At 59.8% G+C, this 20,549-nt stretch overlaps 2 protein-coding genes across 5 annotated transcripts in view; both read left to right on the top strand.

Moving 5' to 3' along the window:
- Positions 1–2,019, top strand: part of RBM6 (RNA binding motif protein 6) — a 52,241-nt gene extending 50,222 nt beyond the window's left edge. For all 4 annotated transcript variants that reach the window (XM_082768388.1, XM_082768387.1, XM_082768385.1 and 1 more), the window contains one exon: positions 1,774–2,019. In XM_082768388.1, the coding sequence (XP_082624514.1) occupies positions 1,774–1,899 (126 nt within the window). In that variant the 3' untranslated portion in view covers positions 1,900–2,019. The remainder of the gene's footprint in view (positions 1–1,773) is intronic.
- A 6,185-nt stretch (positions 2,020–8,204) lies between these two features.
- On the top strand, positions 8,205–20,519 carry LOC309881746 (semaphorin-3D-like). The gene is made up of 18 exons (XM_082768041.1): positions 8,205–8,634; positions 14,186–14,346; positions 15,949–16,109; positions 16,254–16,316; positions 16,468–16,587; positions 16,697–16,790; positions 16,890–17,018; positions 17,118–17,263; positions 17,663–17,777; positions 17,861–17,930; positions 18,026–18,170; positions 18,247–18,469; positions 18,588–18,664; positions 18,748–18,789; positions 18,995–19,152; positions 19,251–19,315; positions 19,442–19,575; positions 19,645–20,519. Exons 2-18 carry the CDS (start codon positions 14,214–14,216, stop codon positions 20,011–20,013), a joined length of 2,244 nt encoding a protein of 747 aa, XP_082624167.1. The 5' UTR covers positions 8,205–8,634; positions 14,186–14,213; the 3' UTR covers positions 20,014–20,519.
- Positions 20,520–20,549: the final 30 nt, after the last annotated feature.

The raw sequence follows: 20,549 nt of genomic DNA, 5'->3' as shown, positions 1-20,549 counted from the left end.
GTGTACATCATCTGAAACGAACTTCAGGAATAAGCAGGGCTGGGTAGATCCTGCCTTCCGGGACAGTCTGGTCTGGAGAGGGTTTACCTGCGACAAGGTATTAATGTGTTAATTGCACTTGACATTTGGTTTTGAGTCATCTGCAACCTGCAGTTTGAAATAGCTTCATGGGTTTTGTCCTTCTTGGTGATTCCACTGAGTGGTTCATACCCACTGCTGCTAGCTCTTGCTCCCCTACACAGCTCAGATACACCCTTGGGACAGCATTCGGGGGCTTACCTGAGTTGAAAGGAAGGCTGTTCTCCTGCGGGTTGTTTCCCTTGCCCCCACACAGCTGTATGGGCAGGGCTGAGGGCACGGTTTGATGCTGGGCAGAGTGCTGCAGAGCTAGGTTAAACGTCATCTCTAGAGTGGCAGGGAAAGCAATCTTAGCAGCTGCAGGATAACATGGTCAGTCAAGCAAATAAGACAGAGCCTTTTCCAGTGGATTAATTCACGTGCAGACAGTCACACTGACACCACTGAGGGCTTCAAAAGACTGAGGCCACTCTTCTGCAGAAACGTGTTCAGTGGGCAACATGCGATGCCTGGAAACAGCAAGAACAAACAGCCTGGGGCTTTGCTTGCCATGGGGCTGGTGGGCAGCACTGAACCCTTGCAGCTGGAGCTGCTTGCCACAGCGGGTTTGTCTCCTGGCTGCCTTGCTGCACGGTGCCAGCTCCTCACCGAAGGGCACCACAACTTGCAGTGCAGCGCGTTGCGACACCCAGCTCGCAGTTGAGTATATTGTTAAAGGCAAATATTTGAGGCTTTGTGACGTGCTTGCTTGAGCCCACACGCACAAGGCAACTTTCCCTCATCGGTTTAGATAGCAGGAACTCGCTCCAGCTGTTGTTTGGTCCTCGTGGAGAGCTTCCTGCGGCCATAAAACGGGCCTTGTCAAAGAGCCAGCTCTAGCGATGCGCTCTGGGAGGTCTGACCTCCAATCGGGACTCCTGGGCCTGGAGGGGGAAGCTGATTGCAAGGCACAGCCGTCATACAATCCCTATAGAAACCTCTCCAAAGAGCCCTAGAGATGTGCCTTCTTCCCACTTCCAAGTCCTGCTGGGCAAAGCCATGTGCCCACTTCAGCCCCACAGGACTTTGATCTCCCGGCCTAATTGATCACATCTCTGGTAGCCAGAGAAGTTAGACTTAAAAGCAAGGGAAGCTTTCAGCCTTCAGCTCTCCTGGGCTAACTCTAGGCAGGTATTAATGAAAAATTCAGACACTGGCTGCAAATGCCAGTCGTTAAAAACTGGTTGAAATTCTAAGTGTGCTACCAGCTCCCATGGGAACACTATTAGAGGAGAGAACAGCTGAGCTCCTGCAAGTGCAGGCTAACTGCAAACAGCTCCCTGGGCGCCCAGCTCTGTTGCTGGCACTTTCCTTTGCTCTGCTTCGATCCATGCTTGCACACGGATGCCTCTCGTCTGCTGGCATTGCACGTTTTGGCTGCCTGCTCCTACCGCACCATATGCTAGTGCTGGTCTCCACAGACTGTCCTATGGATTTATTCGCACCGGGCACTTGTTGCCTGTGCTTTTGTTGCCCGCAAAGGCCTGGAGTTTCTCCCAAACAGCTTCTGGAGGAACACGTCATTTCTTCTTATCCCTGTCCACATGGGAGGAGCAGTCGGCTGTCCTGAAGCAGCGCAGGGGAAGCTTTTTCTTTGCAGGCAGAAGAAGCAGGCAAAGAGCAGAAATCACTAATCCTAGTTGTGTCTGTTTCCAGGTGGAAAATCGGAAGAAGGGACCTGGCTTGGGGGCCCAAGGGAAGCCCAACAAGAGGCAGTCCAACGAGACTTACCGAGATGCTGTCAGGAGAGTCATGTTTGCCCGCTACAAGGAACTTGAGTGAATGGTGCAGAAAACCCCAAGCCTGTCTCTCTCCATCTCTGTCTCTTTCTCTGTGTCATGTTCTTTTTTTTTTTTTTTTTTTTTTTGAATTGTTACAGGTTTTGCTGCTAGATTTTTTTTTAATAAAACTGAAAATTTGTCAGTGCTTGTCTCTTGCCTGAAATGGCATGTTTGAAAGGACGCGTTGCTTTGGAAGATTCCCCATCATGTTTTGCTGTCTGCTGACAAGGTCCCAGGGGCATGTGTCCATGTCAGGGTCAGGCGCTCCTGCTGCCACGTACTCTTGGGTCAAGAAGCGAGCAGAGAGCAGAAGACAGCCCCAAGGCCTGGGAGGAAGTTGGGAGCAGGAGCAACTTGTGTGGGATTCATCCCGGTTTTTAGCAAGGACAGTTGGGTTCGATTGGTAGCAATTTAGCTTCACAGCTGAAGCTCTGGTTAATGCTGGGCATCATCTGGGCTTCCCAACCCTTCTTCCCTGGGGAAGGGCTGGATCTGTTGGCAGCACCGCTGGGGGACTTTGTGGGGATGTAGATAGCCCTGCTGCTCCGTCATGGCAGGGGCTGCATAGTGTCTGGGGAGGACTGTTTGCTAGCAGCGTGTTTGGTAGGGAAAAGGCTGCTTTGGGCAAGTGCTCACACAGCCCTGGGAGGTACAGAGGCAGCTCCCTGGGCAGGGCTGTGTCACGGGGAGGGTTTGGCTGAAGCACGATGGAAGCATGTGTGTGTGTGGTGTGTGTGTGTGTGTGAGCTCAGCGGGGACCACAGGTGAGGAGGCTGAGTGTGCTCTGCACAGGTAAGGGCAGTGCTGGTGGCACAGACTGTGTGCCAGAGCAGCAGGAGGGTGGTGACGGAGCTGTCCCAGCCTGCACGTGCACACTGCTTCCCTGCGTGTCCAGCAGAGCCAGCACGGACATTGCTTTCGAATATCCCAAAGCAAGGAAAACCAGAGATGTGTGGAAGCTGAAGACAGCAAGATTTGGAGGTAAAGGGCTGCCACCAACACCTGACAGCTTCTGAAGAGAGCAGAAGACCTGTCCAAGCTTCATTTCTTTGTCTCTAACACAGGCAACCCCAGGGAAGTGTGGAGTTCTTACTCAGTGACACCCCAATTCTCAGTGCTGCACCCAGCGAGGGAGGATGTGGGGATCCCCGTCGTGGTTCTGGTGAGTAAGTGGTGTGAGGGGGGGAGTGTGTGTGCCCAGGGCAAGTCACATCGTTCAGACAGGACTTGTAGACAGTCCTCCCCTGCCACAAAGCCCGTCTGTGCTCTGTCTAGGCACTTCATGCACACCCAGGGAGAGGAACTGCTCAGGGAACTTGCTTGAGGGAGAGAACTGTGTGGAAGTCCAGATGGAGGAAGAGTCACCTTAATGCTTGTGCCTTAAAATGAAGACACAACCAGCAGCTGGGAACAGCTTGTCTGGCTCTAGAGATCAGGAGGCTCTGGGTAGTGGCGATGATGATGCTTCAGGTAGAGGGGTGGGCAATGGTCCTGACTCACGGGACGCCAATAGCTCTGTTAGAGTGGAAACAGTGAGGAAGCATCCCAAACTAGAGCCTGAATGAGTAATGCAAAACCTCAAAAGTGTAGCAACCCTTCTAGCTCTCTCCAGATGATGGTGAAGGATTTGGGAAAACATGCTGGGTGTGACCTGGCCGAGTGGCTCCCTCGAGCGTCTGCAGTGAGGGTTGCAGAGGTGTGGGACAGCCAAAAAGGTGTGTGCACAGCCCTGCCGTGGGGTGTGGCGGTAAGAACATGGCCTTGGTGGTGATGTCTGGGGAAATCCATAGCAGCAGAAAGCTTTTTATGAGCTATTGGTAGCAACTTCAGATGCTGGGTATCTGAGTCACCGGGTGCTCCCAGCTCGGCAAAGCCCAGGTGAGTCTGAGTTACACGCAGGTGTTCAGATAAAACAGAAACGTAACAGCAGTTTTGCCAGGACTCAAGTTAGAAATAAGACAGGAGTAGGAACAGACTGCACGGAAAAGGGGAAAAAAATAATCTAATTTCACGGTGTGCCTGTCTCCAGTCAGGAATCTCCTTTTCTCTCGTTGGAGGTACATCTGCATCCTGGTTTTTATGTTCATCATAGAAATAGTACAGATATGCCAGCTTCCATTCCTGTGAGGATCATAGTTAAATGATTATGGGGAGTTATGGATATTGCTTGTGCCTAAAGATGTTGGAACAATACCATGTTACTAACAGAAGTTTGTGATTTCCAGGGGCTGTGCCATGTGTGGCTTGAAAATGACAGTTGCCTGGACAACCTCATAGAAAATCAAGCTACATTTGATATTGCCATATTTCCTCTGGATTCCTCTTCGCCACGAAAACCCAGCGGGTGTCTCTGTGTAATAATTCCCTTGAAGGGGTGTGTTTGTGTGCATTAATGTATGTGTGTAAGCATGAAACATGCCTTCTGCATCCGTAACCCATCAGCTGTGGAACACCCAGCTTTATGGAACGTAGGGGAGCCCTCCGCTGGCGTTAGGATGAGATGACTGGGACAAGGTTATTAATGAATTGGAACAAATAGATCAAGAAGCCAAAATCTTTAAAAAGAAGCACAAAGCCAAAAAAAAAAAAAAAAAAAGAATTGTAACATGTTAAAACAACAGCCTAGGTGATGTAGCAACCTCAACTATCCCTGGCAGGGTGTCTTTAATGTCTTTGATATTTTTGATACCATTTATATATATTTATATTTAATGAATGCACCTAAAGCCACAGCTGGTTTGCAACTACTTTGATATCTTTTAGTTATTTTGCTTGTATTTCAAAGACTATTCGCAGTTGTGCTCGTGCTATTGCCATGTCCTGCATGTTGCCTTGCATGCCGTCCTTCAGTAGTGGGTATGACTGAAGATTACAAATGTTGGTTTTTAACATCAGTTAAGACATTTTTAGTCTCTGAAGCAAGAGGTGCTGTTTTCTCTCTTTCCCTAAGAAAAGCTAGTGGATTCTTTGATTTCCAATATTTGTTCATATTAAAGCAAGATTAATATTGATACAACAGTGAGGTGGGACCTTCTAAGCAGAACATACTGATGTAGAGCTAGAGTTGTACTTCCAGTAGCTTTCTAAGAAGAAAACGGCAAGTGGGATGTGGCAAATCGTGTAAAGGGGAAGGAGAGAGAAGGAGTGAGCAAAGGAACCAGTGACCATGCTTCCCTCTACAAGGACAGAAGAGATGCAGCTGTGGACTGCCCCCTCTCCGCTCCAGCACGTCCAGAAAACCCTCTCCCTGTGGAGGAGTGAGGTGACAGAGAGGGAAGTTGTCCTGCAAGGCTGGCCTGGGATTCTTGTGCTGTGTGGATTCAATAAAACAAGTGCTGCTTTATCTCAGTTGTGGCTCTCTCCAGATTTTGTTCTAAAGAGCAGGAGTGGCACAGCGCATTGCTAATGCAGGGTTCCTGCTCTGCTCGTCTGGGGGCACCTCCACATCACGGGGTGTGATGCAGGGAGCAGAGCGAGAAGGCTGAGACAAATGATCTGCAGCAAACGGACCCTGTGGGGCTCCTTCCTTCTGGGGCTCCTTCCTTCTGCAGTGTGTCACCAGGGGAAGAGTCACAAATGCGGGACCTTGTGACTGCAGGGTTATCTGGAAAGCAAATGCTCTTAACTTTTTGCAGCTCTGGCTGGAGTGTAAGATCCCCAAAGAGCCAGAGGGATGGATGCAGGATGATAGACCAGTTCTCATGCACCTAGGAAAGCAAAATGCCTCTTCTGTGGGTAGTGTAAAGACTGAAACCAGACACGTGCAGGGCCTGGCCCCATCTTCCTGACCGGGGAGGTCAGTTGGGGAACCTCTCTGAAATGCTCTGCTCAGCTTTGTATGGAAAAATACCACAGTAGTGCCACCAGGCACACCCGTTCCATCAGCAGTGGGCAGCAACCCCTGCTTTTCTCCAAAAAAACAAACAAAACTGCTCCACAAGCTGGGTTTGCACCACTTGCTGCAAGTGAGCTAAAAAAGGCAGCTCCTAGGGCTTTCCTGCCGAATGCAGCTGTTGGGTCACGTTTTGGTGCCCATCTCTGCTGTGTGCAGGGACTTGGCCCGCGAAGGCACAGCCAGGAGCTGGCTCCGTGCTGCACCCATGGGGCCCTGACCCGCCCAGGCCCTGCCAAATTTACACCCGTGGGTGCTGACAGCTCTTTCACATCTGTCTTACCCCGGGAGGTGCAGTGCAGGGGATCATCCTTCACACAGTGCGTGTCCAGGCTGTGCTACTGGGGAGAGGCTCGACCCCTCTGCGAATGAAGTGCTCGGCTAATATAAAAGCTAAATATAGCGGCAGGATGGTGCTGGGCAGCACGCTTTCAAAGAAAAAAAAAAAAAAGGCTCTTATTTATCAATTACAACCTTTCAGATGAGGCTTCAATACCTGATAATTCCTCTTCAAGTATCTGTGTTCTCCGTGGTTAGGACTGGGATTGTGCCTGCTGGAAGACCCCAGGGGTCAGCCAGAACAAGGCTGAGAGCCCTGAGCGCCCCCCAGCCAGAGGTACGAGCCCCCTCCTGTGCTCTGCCATGCTCGGTAACTTAATGCCTCAAGCGAGGCACGTACCTGAACCCAGCCACAGGGCTTGGCATGGGGCAAGGAGGAGGTTTCTCAGAAGCGACCCGTGTGGGGCTGTAATGGAGAGCATCAGCTGCCTGCAGCAGGGAGAGCAGTGCCACCGGCTCGGGGCCAGCTGGGGCTCCTCGGCCCCGCGCAGGCTGCAGGGCAGGGCTGGCTCCCCTGGCTGGCAGCACTCAGCCTGATGCAGCACCCCCCAGGCCAGGGAGGCAAATCGCTGGGCTTCATGTTTTTTTTTTGTTTGTTTGTTTGTTTTTTTTTTCACAAAGAAAGCCTTTTTGGAGCTGCGTTTGGCTTTGGGACGGCAGTAAAACACCAGGACCCAGCCCTGTGCAGTGTTTCTCCGAGCACAGTGCACACACGGAGGTGGAGTGACCCCGGGAGGTGTCACCCCAGCCTCCGCACGAGATGGGAGGGAGGCAGGTTCTCCCCCAACCCCCCAGTTCTCTGCTCTTTTCCTCTTCCCTCAGCCACGGTGCAGTGCGGTCAGCAGCCCAGCCTCTCCCAGGTGTCACCTAGCCCCGAATGGCTTGGGGTGAGGCTGGCCCTGCTTGGGCAGGGGGCACAGGACCCCATCCAACTTCGTGCCCTGCATCTTCGGGGCTCCTCTTCTTCTCCTGAGTGTGGGGGTTCCTCCACGGTGCGCTCTTGCTTTCCCCAGCATCTCCTGCCCAGGAAGCACGGAGCCTCCACCCTGGCATAGGGTGGGTGTCCACAGGGAGGACCCCAGGTCAGCAGCCTCACAGGGCTGGCCAGGATTCACCCGTTTCCTATGTAGGAGAGGCCTGGTGATCGCTTCCAGCTGCTAAAGTGCACCTCGCCTTCCTGCCGAGCGCCTGGGTGTGCTTCGAGGAAGCTGGGAAATGAGCGCCCCGCACACCCAGGAGACCGAGGGCTGCAGGCAGCACAATGGGAGGATGGGCTTGTCCAGAAACAGCCCCGAGCTGGGGGAAAGCTCAGGGCTCACCTCTCAGCTGCCTTGTGCCACCGCCTTGCCACCGCCTCTGCTGCGGCAAGTGGCAAGTGTCCCGTCACTGCCCTGGCCACTATGGGGGGGCAAGCAGGTCTGGGGCAGTGGGATGGAGCCCCTAAAAATGAGCTGCTGATGAAGCTGCCTCTGACCCTGGGACTTGCTGTCATCCCAGGGGCCTTTCTGATGGGCAGGACTTAGGAAATGGCCGGGTCAGTGCACTGGTGGTGGGGCGTTGGACAGTGAAGCCCCTGCTCCCCAAAGCCCTGCTAGGCTGCATCCTTTCCAGCACGTTAATTTGGAGCAGGGCTCAGTTTTGAAACTGATCTCCCAGCTTCCCCCACTTGCTGCACTTTGGATCTCATCCTGGAGTGGCTTTGGAGAGCTCGGACTCGGGAGAGCCTGGATTCCTTTCAGATGAAAACAAACCAAACGTGCTCCAGGAATGCACCTAACGCTCTCCAAGCGCTTGTGGGCGTCCAGTTTATGGGCTCGGATTAGGACCAAGAAGCTGGGAAAACCCTTTGTGATGTGTATCTCTATCTAGGTGTAGATGTAGATGGATAGCACAGACGTGGCCCTGGGCTGTGCCGACCCTTGCTGCCAGCACAGTGCTGGTGCAGGCACGCAGGAGCCTGGATCCGTCCAGAGGAACACAACCTCCTTCTTTCCATGACACAGCCTCTGGAGCCCCTTGGGGAAAAGGGGTTTCCTCCGTGAAGGCAGCGCAGGAGCAGCACCTGCACGGCGCCCTTCCCCGTCCCCAGCCCCCGGTGCAGCAGACACGTTTGGCAGAGGCATCCGATGAACTGTTCCACTGTTCCACCCCTGCGAGGTACGCCTTGAGCCGAGGGAATGAAAAGTTAAAGGGAAAAGCAGCGTCGCTCCTGATGACTTAAGGCGAGCCCCGCAGCCCGGTCTGCGCTGGAGCAGGGGCCGGAGCGGTGCGGGCGCCGCTAGATGGCAATTGCCGCTCGCAGATCCGCGGGGCCCGGCAGGCAGGATGGGGGCTGAGCAGGACACTCGGCACCGGGACAGATGCTCCTGGGGCTGCTTTTATGAATGAAGGCCGCCCCCGGCCCACCCGGCACCCGGCTCCACCCTGCGCGCCCAGCTCGGCGCGCTGCGGCCGGTGCGGGGTGCGCCCGCAGCTCCCTGCCCGTGGGGTCCTCCGGGCTGCTCGGTGAGTAACGAGGGAACTTTTTGATTGCTCGTACGCTTGGCAGGGCCGGCTGGAATATTCGGCATTGTTTCTCCCTCCCGGAGGGACGAAACCGTGCTGCCATTTCCAGCTCAGAGCGGCTCCGGTGCGGAGCGGACAGCCGGAGCAGGCTTGACCCTGTGTAAATGAGCGCTCCTCTGGGCTTAACGTGGGCTTGGGGCACTTCATGTCTTTGTGCAGCGCGGCTTTGGAGCGATTAATCTTCTGCCAACTCCAAAACCGAGAGCAGAGATTGTTCTGCCGCTCGGCTTGCCATAGCTTGCATTGAAAAAGTTTTTGGTGATGGTATTTGTGGGCTCCTATCTGTTAACGCCTTAACTTGGTCCCGGGAGTTATTTGGACCGCAAAGCTTTTATTTGGACCGTAAAGCTCTTATTTGTACTGTCAAGCTCTCGATCTCCAAAGTGATTTTTGGGGGGCTGTTTCATCTGGATGCTGCTGGCAGGTTTATCCAAGGGGCTGCTCCTGTCTGGGGACCTCTCTGCCAGCCAGAGACAGCTTTGTTGGATCCCCCCACCCCCAAATGAAAATCGATCGCTTGCCTTCAGGCAGCTGTGACAGCCTTGCAGAGGAGAAATGCCTCGCTTCGGGCCATCGGATGGAGCAGGCAGGGAGGGAGCAGAGCTGGAGGGACAGCGAGGGAGTGGTGGGGGAGGTTTAGCCCCTGCTCTGTTGCCTCCCAGGGTCTCAGGACAGGGCTGGGGCTGGCCAAGGAGCTGGGTGCTGCGGTGCAGAGGTCTGGTGACACTCGGTTTGAAGATGGTGAGGAGAAGGCTAAACAGTTATGGACAGACACAAATAGCAAAGCACTCGATTGACTTAAATGAAAGCAGAGGGTAATTTCTTCCTGTCCTTGAAACAAGACCTCCACAAACGGTGCAAACTGTGACAGCGCGCAGTGCCCTGTCCGGGGGAAATGATGCTTGTAATGAGCTGGCTTCGTTAGCCCAGCTGGGGGTGTGAGGCTGGAGGGCAGCGTGAGATCCAGGAACCCAGCGCCTTTTGGATGCAGCCTCGTGCCCACAGGAGGAGGGGAAAGTGCTGTGGGAGAAGTGCCCGTAGGAAACCAAATCCATCCAGAAAAACAACGCACTGAGAGCGGTGCAGGGACCGTTGGGAAGGGACTGATGGCACAGTGTGACTGAGACGTGTGCTGCCTGCTCCATCCGCTCCCAGTGGAGCCACTGCCATCCCCGCAGCACCCTGCAGGCAGTGCCCGGGCAGTTGAGGACAGGACAGCACCGTTGTAATGCCCTGACTGCTGCAGTGCCCGGCGTGCCGAAATCCACAGCTTGCAGTATGCTCATTGCTGGAGAGCATGAACATCTCCTGCAGAGCTGAGGGCACTGAACGTCCCCGAAAAACTAACAAACGCCCCTATGGTTTATCAGCCAGCGATGGTGAGGTCAATTTGAAAACACAGATATCACTGCTATAAGAAAATACGGGAAGCACTCATCCCTAATCTAATCTCGCCGAATTCCACGAGGACGCAAGGCAGGGCTCATGCACTCACTCTGCTTTGCTGGTCAGGATTTGGACAGGAAACCCCCCAGGGCGTGTAGGGGCCGTGCCCACCCGGGGTGGCCGCAGCAGAAGGTGCTGCTAACGATGCTCTGGGCAGCCCCCAGCCCCCCGGCCACGGGGGCTGGCAGCCCTTATCGCAGGCGCGTGGTGCTGGCTTCCCCGCCGCCTGCTGCGCTCCTCTGACACCCGCTCGGGGACTGTTTACAGCACGGACAAGGATTTATTGTAAACTGTGGCTGCCGAGCGCTCGGGGCTGCCTCTTCCTCCGTGTTTGCTCTATTCCCACTGCGGCTGGGATTACAGCAAGGGGAGTCCCTGAGGGCGCGAGGTCTCACAGGCTCCTGCAGCTGCGGAAGGCGGCTGAAAGCCAGCACCACAGAGGTGTTGGGAGGCACCGGCCGAAAAAACAGCCGGGGTGGGGCTGGGGCTGGGGACTGAGCCCCCCACACACCACTTGTTGAGGAGCCTTGCCATGGTCTGCACAGGAGGGCCAGGGACTGAGGTGCTCTGCACCCCTAGAGCCATCACGCATTTGGGATATGCCCCAAACGTTTGGGAATACCCCAAAAGGCAGCTGTGACAATCGGGCATCAGCTTGCAGCTGGCCACCGGGGCATGGTGGCACACAGGAGCCTACCCTGAGCCCTGGCTGCCACCAACCCCGGCCTCCACGAGCACCTTCACTGCTCCCCGGTGCGGGCACCACGGGATGGGCACACTCGTGGATGTGCCATCGCCACGCTCGGTGACCCCGTGCAATCCTGGCACAGCCCCGGCAGAGCCGTGCCTGCGGTATGGGCACTGCCAAACCCGGACTGGCACGGACCGGCACGGCTGCTGCAGCACTCATGGGTCCTGGGAGCCTGCCCAGGATGTGGTTTCCCTCAGACAATGCGGTTCGCAGGCACATGTCCGCGTGGGGTTATTGTTCTCGTCCAGCTCGCTGGCAGGCTGCCGCTTATTGTGTGCGGAAGCAACTTCGCTGCTCCCACCAGCGGGCTAAGGTTTATTTCCCTGTTTTCCAGGAGGAGATCACTGATGTAAGCTCATTTGGCCAGCGTGAGGAAAAAAAAAAAAAAAAAAAAGAAAAAAAAAAGAAATAGACTTTCAGTTTCAATCTGCCCATTGTCAGCGGGGAGAAGTACTGGTCTTCCCACGCTGCCCCCGCTCAGAGCTGCGAGTGCCCTGGGCCACATGCAAAACTGCGGCCCTTCACTTGGCATCCCTCCTCCTCCTCCTCCTCATCCTCGCTGGGACGCAGGCAGCAGCGTGCTGGAGCCAAGGGCAGACCCTGGGGGCTGCGAAGGGGCCCGAGGCTGGCAGGGCAGAGCCTCGCAGCTGGAACTACCCAGCAGCTGCAACCGAGAGGCTCTGAGATGAAGCAGGCGGCCACGCAGGCTGCCTCCAGCCTCATTAAAATACTTTCTCTGGCCAAGCCCCCCACGCCTGCTCAACCTCTTCCAATTAGCACAGGAGGGCAGGGAGCGGGCCTGCTTTTGATGAAAAGAAAACAATTTTTCAGCTGCCCGGTGCTGGGAGGCAGGGTGACAGCCCCGTCGCTCTGAGGAGTGACCGAGGAGCAGGTGCTTGGTGGGCAGCTCCTGCCTCATCCCCAGCTTTGGAGCTGGGGGGACGCGGAGCAGCTCCCGGCGAGGCGCTGAGCATCCCTGCCCAAAGGGCTGAGCCGGTCAGGAAAAAAAAAACAGCCATGTGCTTCAGGGAGCAGGGAGGGGTGGGGGGCAGCTTCAGGGGTGCTGGAGAAGACCCCAGCCCAGCCCGGAGCACGGGGGCTGCCTGCCCGCGGAGCTGGCCAGCTGCCTCCCAGCCTCCTGCCCGCGGAGCCCCGCGCACATCTGAGCCCGTGCCTGGCTCAGGAAGCCGGGGAAGCGGCCCCGTGGCGGGGCGAGCTCCGTATCGGGTGTCGGGCCATGTGCTGGGCAAGTGACAAGTGTTGGGCTCGGCCCCGGGGTGTGGGCAGCACCCGGGAATGCAGCTGTGCCCCCAGGGGTCCCGAGGCTTGGGGGACCCAGCCCTGGGGGGGGCTCAGCCCCCTTCCCCAGCTTTTAGGGCCGCTGGATGTGTGTGACCAGGGGATTTGTCTCACCCTGCCGTTTGCAGGCAGTGCCTCAGCGCCCCACTGCCACCCCAGCTCTGCTGTCAGGGGTCCCACTCCATCAGCACCCATCCCCTCCCCATGGAGGGCTCCGCTCCCACCCCTGGGCTCCGGGGAAAGGCCGGGGGGGGGCACACGGTGGCTTTGTCCCCCACAGAAGGGGACAAGGCTGACAGCTGCCTCTGCGTGACGGCACGGCTAGCAGGGCGCAGCAGCTGCCGGGGCATCCATCACATCCCGGGGGGGCTGCACCGAGCCCTGCCACCCCTGGACATGAGACGTGGCCTCGGTGACACGTCCTGGGGCACCGCTGAGCACCCAGAGCGCATCGTGGGGCCATGTGGAGCCGTGGGGAGGTGAAGGACGGGGGCACGGCACGGTAGCAGCCGTCCCATCCTCCTGCCCTTGCTGGCTGCCAGGTTTTGCCCCGTTTCTCAGCCCCCCCCCAGGCTCCCCCAGCTGCTGCTGGGGCCCCTCCGCAGCCCGGCTGGCCCCAGGCTGTAACTCAAGAAGGCGACGTCCTGAGCGTGGGGGCTCGGGATTAACAGCCAGACAATCGGGGTCTGTGGGGCTGGCACTTGGCAGGGGGTTGCTGCCGAGCTCTCCTCCGGCACGCTCCGTCCCTGGGGATGGAGCTGCTGCCGGGGCCCTTCCGCCCTGGAAATTTGCCTCTCTGGGGCATGGCTTTCACGAGCGAGCTGTATTTTCTGGAGGTTTCTGAGCACGCTGTAAGCTGGAGGGACTTTCCTCTTCCTGGCGTTGCTCCATCTCCTGCAAGACCTTCTGCGGGAGCCGGTCTCCGAAGGAAAAGCCCCCAAATCCCCCAGCACCCAGAGCGTGGGAGCCCCAGGAAGGCATTACCCTGCTGAAATTCCCCCGGCCCGGCAGCCTGCCCTCATCAGCAGCTCCCTCTCCAAGCCCCGATAAAAACAGTCCCAGCTCAGGACAGTTGATTATTTAAAGCTGTCGGCAGTGTTTAATTTAGCCCTGGATTCATCACCCGCAGCTTGTTTCCATCCGTGAGACACCCGCTCCCCCTCTCACAGTGTAAACTCTGCAGGGACCGGCTCCTCTCCTCCAGGAGAAATTTGGGGTGACGGGCTGGGGCTGCGCCCTCCCTGCCCTTTTCCACCCCCTTCGCAGCCGGGATGCTGCCGGTGGCACGAAGCCGCCGCTGGGTCTCGCGGTGCAGCGGACGAGGGACGTGCCACCCCCGTGTCCCCACAGCCTGGGGCTGTCCCCGTGTCCCCAGGGAGGTGGCTGTGCCCTGGCTGCCACCTTCAGAGACTTTAGAGGCTGGCCTTTTCCCTGCTTCTCCAGCAACCCTGTGCGCGTTGGTAGAATAAACCCCTGCCAAATCCTGGGTGCAACCTCTGGATGAGCACTGGGGTGGCGGGGGGGGTCTGGGGGGCCCTGAGAGCCCCAAACCTCATCTGGAGGCACAGCCCAGTGCTGCTTCTTGTGGGACAGAGGGAGCAGGGCAGCTGGAGGTGCTCAGCTCCCGGTGGTGTGGTTGCTCCTGCGCAGACCTGCAGGAAGCCCCCAGCCCTTGCACCTGAAGCCTCCACGCTCGTTTAAAACCCTTCCACCGTGGGACTCAAAAGAGCTGAAAGCACAGCAGGAGGGTGGGTTTCAGAGCTGCTGCAGTGCAGGACATGCACGAGCAGGGCTAGAAATGTCTCTTTGTCCTGACCTGGCAGCAGCCAGCCCTGCCACCCGCCCCTCCAGGGCACACAGGGGGGCACTGAACGAGGCCGTGAGGTCCTGGATGCACCCGGGGGGGCTTCCAGAAGCGTGCCTGGGTGCGGGGCAACTCCCGTGTCCCCCCCCCATGGCCGCCCCCTGCATTTCCCCAATTTTCTCCCCTCTCAGCTGAAGGCAGCAGCTCCGCGGCGGCGCGATGGCGAGGACGGGGGGTCCCCGTGGGCGCAGGCTGCCGCTGGCTGCCCTCCTGCTCTGCGCCCTGCTGCCGCAGCCGGACAGCGCCGGGGCCTGGAAGCAGCACGCCCCGCGCCTCCGTGTCGCCTACAAAGGTAAGGGGAACGCGTCTCCGCGGGGGCCGGGCTGTGTTTTCCCAGCCTGGGCACGGGCAGGGGGACGTGGCCACGGTGGCACCACGGCTCCGATGTCCCCCAGCAGCCCCCCTGTGCCCCACCTGCCATCTCCCTGCCCTTCCCGCTCCATCCCTGCTGCCTGTAATTATTTTGTGAGGGCTTCAGGGCAGGCTCTGTTTGTGCCAAGGGCTTGGAGCAGGGTCCCGGACAGCCTGGGGATGGGGCAGGCTTGCCATGGAGGTGCCTCTGGGTGCCAGGGGACATCCCCGGAGCAGTGGTCCTGCTGGTGACCCAGCTCGGGAGCAGGCGTCAGGGCCAGCTTTTGGTCCTTCCTTGGAGCCGGAGCTGGGAACGTGGAGGGCTCTGCCTTCAAAGCCCCGTGGCCAGACGTGCCAGCAGCCCTCCGGTCTTGGGCAGGGGCAGGAGAGGAAGCTCCCAGCATCAGGAGGGCTCGAGGACAATGGGAACGGCGGCAGGGGATGTGACTCAGGGACAGCAGCGGGCAGGTTCAAGGACACAGCGGCGCAAGGAGCTCTCAGGTTTAAAAAAAAACTTCAGAAAGAAAAAAAAAAAAAAAAAAAAGAAAATCGAAATCAAATGAAAGGACCTCGGAGAGCCCGCCTGCCTCACGTCAGGCCCCAGCAGGGGGGAGGCAGGGGGGCAGCGGGGGAAGACGCAAGCAGCCTGCGGGGAGGAAATGACAGCAGCCGAGGCTGTGGGAGCGGAGGAAGGATGGGGCAGGGGGTGCGGGGCCGGGAGCGGTGCTGGTGGCTTCCCCCCTGCTGGGAAGGGGGTTTGGCCATGCTGGAGGAGGCTGTGGGGTCACTGTGGGACCTGCTGCACCCACCGGGGCTGGCACAGCTGGCGGGTGGCGAATGGGGCTTCTGCCGGGCTCTGGTCCCCTGACATTTGGCTGCATTTGGTGGCACGGGGTTTGGGTCACCGGCACCGAAGACGTCTCCGGTGCAGCTCTTATCAGCCTGCAGCGAGGGGATGGAAACCCCTCAGAGGCTCAGAGCCCGGCTTCCCCTGGGCTGGGGGATGTCCTGTGGGGCCGGCTCTTCCTTGTGCCCTGTGCAGCCGGGCGGTGACCCCAGGAAGCCCCGGGTCACCCTGCTCGGAGGGTGCAAAGGTAGGGGGTGGGACAGGGCCGTCGCAGTGGTCTTGACAAGGAGAAAAAACCCCTGGCCTTGGGAGATAATGAGCACGAAGGAGAGGAGGTTTCTCACCCAGCATCTCAGCCACTGCGGGATGTGGGGGTGCCAGCCCTGTCCTCTCCTGAGGACCCAGCACCAACGGCAAGGGCAGGGAGGGGAATGCAGCTGCTGAGACTGTTCACTTGGTGGGAAGCAGCCTGGAAATCCCTGCCCGAGGCCCAGGCAGGTATCAGTGCCTGCAGCATGTGGCCAGCATCTCCTTCCTCGCTATTTCCATCTCCCAGCCCCGCTTCCTCAGACAGAGCCGTGCCCACAGGGCTCCAGCAGGGTCTCCCCTCGCTCAGCTCCCGGCAGTGGCCCAGGGCCGTGCAGGGCGGTGCAGCTCGCTGACGGGCTGCCCTTCCTCCCACCTCATGCTCCTCAGACCTGCTGAAATCCAACAGCTCCCGCCTGCTGCTGAGCTCAGGGGACGGGCTGGGTTTCCAGTCCCTCCTGCTGGATGAAGACAGGGCCTGGCTGATGGTGGGAGCCAAAAACCACATCTTCCTGCTGCATCTCGACCATCCCGGCAGAGAGCCCGAGAAGGTCAGTGCTGGGCAGGGGGTGCAGACGTGCTCCTGGGCCGGGCTGCCCGCTTTCTCCAGGGGCAGCTCTGGCACCCAGGGCCACGTCCCGTGAAATTGTCCCAAACATGTGCTGCTGCCCGCGCCTCGGGCGCCTCTGTCGCAGATCTTCTGGCCAGCCTCCAGGGAGCAGGTTGAACACTGCCGGCTGGCGGGGAAGGACGTGGAGGTGAGCAGGGCCGGGAGTCCCCAGCTTGGGGCTTTTTGTGCCTCGGCGCAGGCACTCAGCGCCCAGAGACCCCAAACCGTTGGGGGGGCTGCCTACAAAGCGCGCCGGCTCGGGTCCTCCCTGCCAACAACCACCTCCTCCCCTTGGGCAGACCGAGTGCGCCAACTTCATCCGCCTGCTGCAGCCCTACAACAGCAGCCACGTGTTCGCCTGCGGGACGGGCTCCTACCAGCCCGTCTGCGCCTTCATCCAGCTGGGAGCCCGCGGCAAGGTGAGCGGCACCCGGTGAGCTACGGCCATGCTGCGGAGGGACCCAGTCCCCTCGAGGCTCCCTCCTCCATTGGCTGGTGGAGCTGACGTCTCCCCCTGGGCTCTGGCAGGGCGCCCTGATGCAGCTGGTGACCCACTCCCTGCAGTCGGGGCGAGGACGGTGCCCCTACAGCCCCCGGCAGCCCTTCTCTGCGCTCCTTGTCGGTAAGGGCTGGGGGCGCAGGGAGCTGGGGCTCCTTGGGGACTCGGCATGTGGGGGACTGCACCCCCAGCTCCTCCACGTGCCCCCCACTGACCCCGCAGATGGGGAGCTGTATTCGGGCACCTCCAGCGACTTCATGGGCAGCAGCGCCGCCTTCTTCCGGACCTGGGTGCGCGGGGCCGAGCAGAGCTACATCCGCACGGAGCAGAACCAGGACCACTGGCTGCACGGTACGAGGGGGGCCGTGCTCGGCACGGTGCCCTGCTCCCACCTCCTCCCCCGTGGCACGGGCACGCCTGCACGGGGTGCTAGCACGCCGTCGCTTCCAGAGCCTGCGTTTGTGGGTGCCTTCGCCATCCCCGACACCTACAACCCGCACGATGACAAGGTCTACGTCTTCTTCCGCGAGACGGCGCTGGAGGCTGGGCAGTGGGACAGGCGGCACATCCATGCTAGGGTGGCTCGGGTCTGCAAGGTCAGTGGGCTCAGGCTGGGATCACACAGGGCAGGCTTTGCCCCCTTGCCGGACACACGGGGAGTGCTGCCTTGTGAAAAGCCACTGTCCCTCTGTTCGGGTTGGGCTGGGGGCTTCCAGGGGTCCCTTCCAACCTTAACCACCCCGTGCTGGTTTGGTGAGCAGGAGCCTGGTTCCCACCTCTGCCTGTGCTTTGCTGCACGGCAGTGAGAAAGCCCCAAGTCCCCTGCCCCACTCGGTGGCTCCCCAAGCACCTTCCCACCCCCGGGCACCCCACAGCGGGGCGAGGAGCAAGGCTGGGGCTGCCACTGCTGTCGCAGCTCGGGTGTCCCGCTGCGGGGACAGCCGTGGGGGTGTCTTGGCGGGGCTGGGCTGGGTGCAGCTCTCATTGCCCGGCAGAACGACGTCGGAGGGAAGCGCAGCCTCATCAACCGCTGGAGCACGTTCCTCAAGGCCCGCCTGGTGTGCTCCATCCCGGGGCCGCAGGGCACCCAGACGCACTTTGACCAGCTGGGTGAGTGGCAGCCTGCCCCAGCCGCCCGGCCGGGAACCCCCCCCCCTGCACCTCTGGCTCCAGCTCCACCTCTCTCTTTGCAGAGGATGTTTTCCTCCTTCGCACCCGGGACCCTCAGAACCCCCTCATCTTCGGCCTCTTCACGGTGTCCAGGTGAGCCCGTGCCCAGGCGCGGGGCAGCCCAGCACCCCCAGCCCCTCTCCGCGGCTGCCCGTGGTGGAGCAGGGATGCTGACAGCCACCCCGCAGCGGTGTCTTCAGCGGCTCCGCCGTCTGCGTCTACTCCATGGCTGCCATCAGGGCGGCCTTCAGCGGCCCCTTTGCGCACAAGGAGGGCTTCGACTACCGCTGGGTGGAATACAAGGGACGCGTCCCCTACCCCCGGCCCGGCATGGTAAGGAGCTGGGAGGGCAGCTGAGGCAACACAAAGGGTCGGCCCGGTGGTGACCCAGCTCCTCGTGTCGCCTCAGTGCCCCAGCGAGACCTACGACCCCCTCCTGCGCTCCACCAAGGACTTCCCCGATGAGGTGATCAGCTTCGTGCGCTCCCACCAGCTGATGTGGGAGCCCGTGCAGCCGCAGGGCCGCCAGCCCGTCCTGGTGAGGGTCAACGTTCCCTACCGGCTCCGGCGGCTGCTGGTGCACCGGCTGGAGACAGAGAGCCGGCACTACGACGTGCTCTTCCTCGGCACGGGTAGGGCCTCAGCCCGGCTCTGGGGCCGGGGTCGTCAGAGGGTGGCTGGGTGGCAGGAGTGTCCCCCACCCCCGGGGAGCCCGGCCCCACCAGCTCCTTCTCCCGCTGTGTTTGGCAGATGAGGGGAAGGTTCTGAAGGTGGGGCTGGCCAGCGGCACCGAGGTGATTAACCTGGAGGAGATCAGCGTCTCTAAGGTACCGCAGAGAGTGGGTGCATGAGGAGATGGGAGCAGGGACCCCGGCCCTCAGCCTCACTGGAACCCCTTCCTCTCTTCCAGACACCTTCTCCCATCCTGGACATGAAGCTGTCACCGAAGCGGGTGAGTCCTCCCTCACACTGGTACCTAAAGGGACGGGGTACTCGCTCCATCCTCAGCGTCCCTTGGCCCCAGGACTTGCACGTGTTGGGGTCCTGCTCCCACCAAGCAGCCTGCTGGTGGCTGGCTCTGTCCCGCTGTCCCCACACCTCCCGGCAGCTTCAGCCCAGTGCGGTGCTGAGCGCTGCCGTTCTGCTTGCCCGAGCAGCAGGAGCTGTTGGTGAGCAGCACTCAGGGGCTGCTCCAGCTCGCCCTGTACCGCTGCGAGCTCTACGGCAAAACCTGCACGGACTGCTGCCTGGCCAGGGACCCCTACTGCACCTGGGACGGCAAGACCTGCGCCCCGCACCAGCTGACAGAGAAGAGGTGAGCACCCGCTGGGGCCACCCCGCTCAGGGGCAGCCTGCAGACAGTGGCGGGTGCCTCCACTTGGTGCCACCGTGGTCCTGTCCACCCTCCCACAGGCGTGCCCGGTGCCAGGACGTGCTGAAGCCCGATGTGCTCAGCCAGTGCCAGGATACAGCAGAAGGTGAGCACCAGCCCCAGGGTGATGCTGGGATGAGCAGGCAGCAGGGCACTGGGGAAGCCCCTGGCACCCTCTGTCATCGCCCCTGCACCGGGTGCCGCGCGCTGACCCTGTCCCGTCCCCGTGCAGGGACAGCAGTGGCCACGGAGAAGCTGGTTTTTGGCGTGGAGAAGAACTCCACCTTCCTGGAGTGCCTGGCACGCTCCCCGCAGACGACGATCCGGTGGCTGGCGTGGCGCGGCGAGGGGTCGGGGCTGAGCGAGGTGCGGGGAGGGCAGGGAGGGGGCGCGGGGCGGCTCGGGGACAGTGACCTGAATCTTCCCGTGCACCAGATCAGGACCGGCGGCCACTTTGCGGTGCTGGAGCAGGGGCTGCTGATCCGCCAGCTGGGCAGGGAGGATGCTGGCACCTATGAGTGCCAGGCCGTGGAGCGCTCCTTCTCCCGGCCCCTCACCCGCTACAGCCTCCGCGTCATCCAGCACGAAGCGATGGAGGTGCCGCCGTACCGACGCAGCAAGGGGGTCGAGGGCCCCCGGACGGACCCGCGAGCCTTGGGGGCACCGGGCACCAGCCTCGACACCTACTGCAATGCCCTGTGGCACCAGGAAAGGCAGCGGCAGAAGGCCTGGCACCAGAAGTGGCAGCACCGCTCCCCGGAGAGCAAGAGCGGCCGCGTGCGCAGGCAGCCCCAGGCGCTGTAGGGGCGAGCCGGGGCCGCCTGCTCTCTCTCTTGGTCCTTCTCGCAGGCGGGTGCCAGCTTCGGGACTGCTCCATGCGTCCAACCGCAGGAACTGCGACTACCTCAAGCCACGCCGGGCCCCTCCGCTTCTGCGCGCACCCCAGGGTGCACGACGGGGTGAGGGCGCGCGGCCTGGACCAGCTCTCCCAGACACGAAGCCTCGGGCGCCCTGCAGAGTATTTATTCTCCTCGGTTTTCTCCAGCCCTTAGGGGTGATGGTTATTAGCAGCAGTGATGAAGATGGGGGGGGCGGGAATGGAAACAAACCATTCTGTACCTGGCCACGGTCACAGGTCCCCGGACCCCGTGTCATCCCCAGCGCCTGCGCCCACCCCCACCCACCCCAGCCCAGGCTGCTTTTACAAATTCCAGACAGAAACAGGCAGTTATACCAACTTACAATTTATTATTTTTTAAAAAAATGACATGAAACACAAGTAAAAATAAATACATCATATAAACAACAAATTGTTCAAAGTCTCTGCTCTGGGAGATCAG

The sequence above is a fragment of the Aythya marila genome (assembly GCF_965140915.1).
Source record: "Aythya marila genome assembly, chromosome: 10".
NCBI lineage: Eukaryota > Metazoa > Chordata > Aves > Anseriformes > Anatidae > Aythya > Aythya marila.
This window is presented reverse-complemented; position numbering and strand designations above follow the sequence as displayed.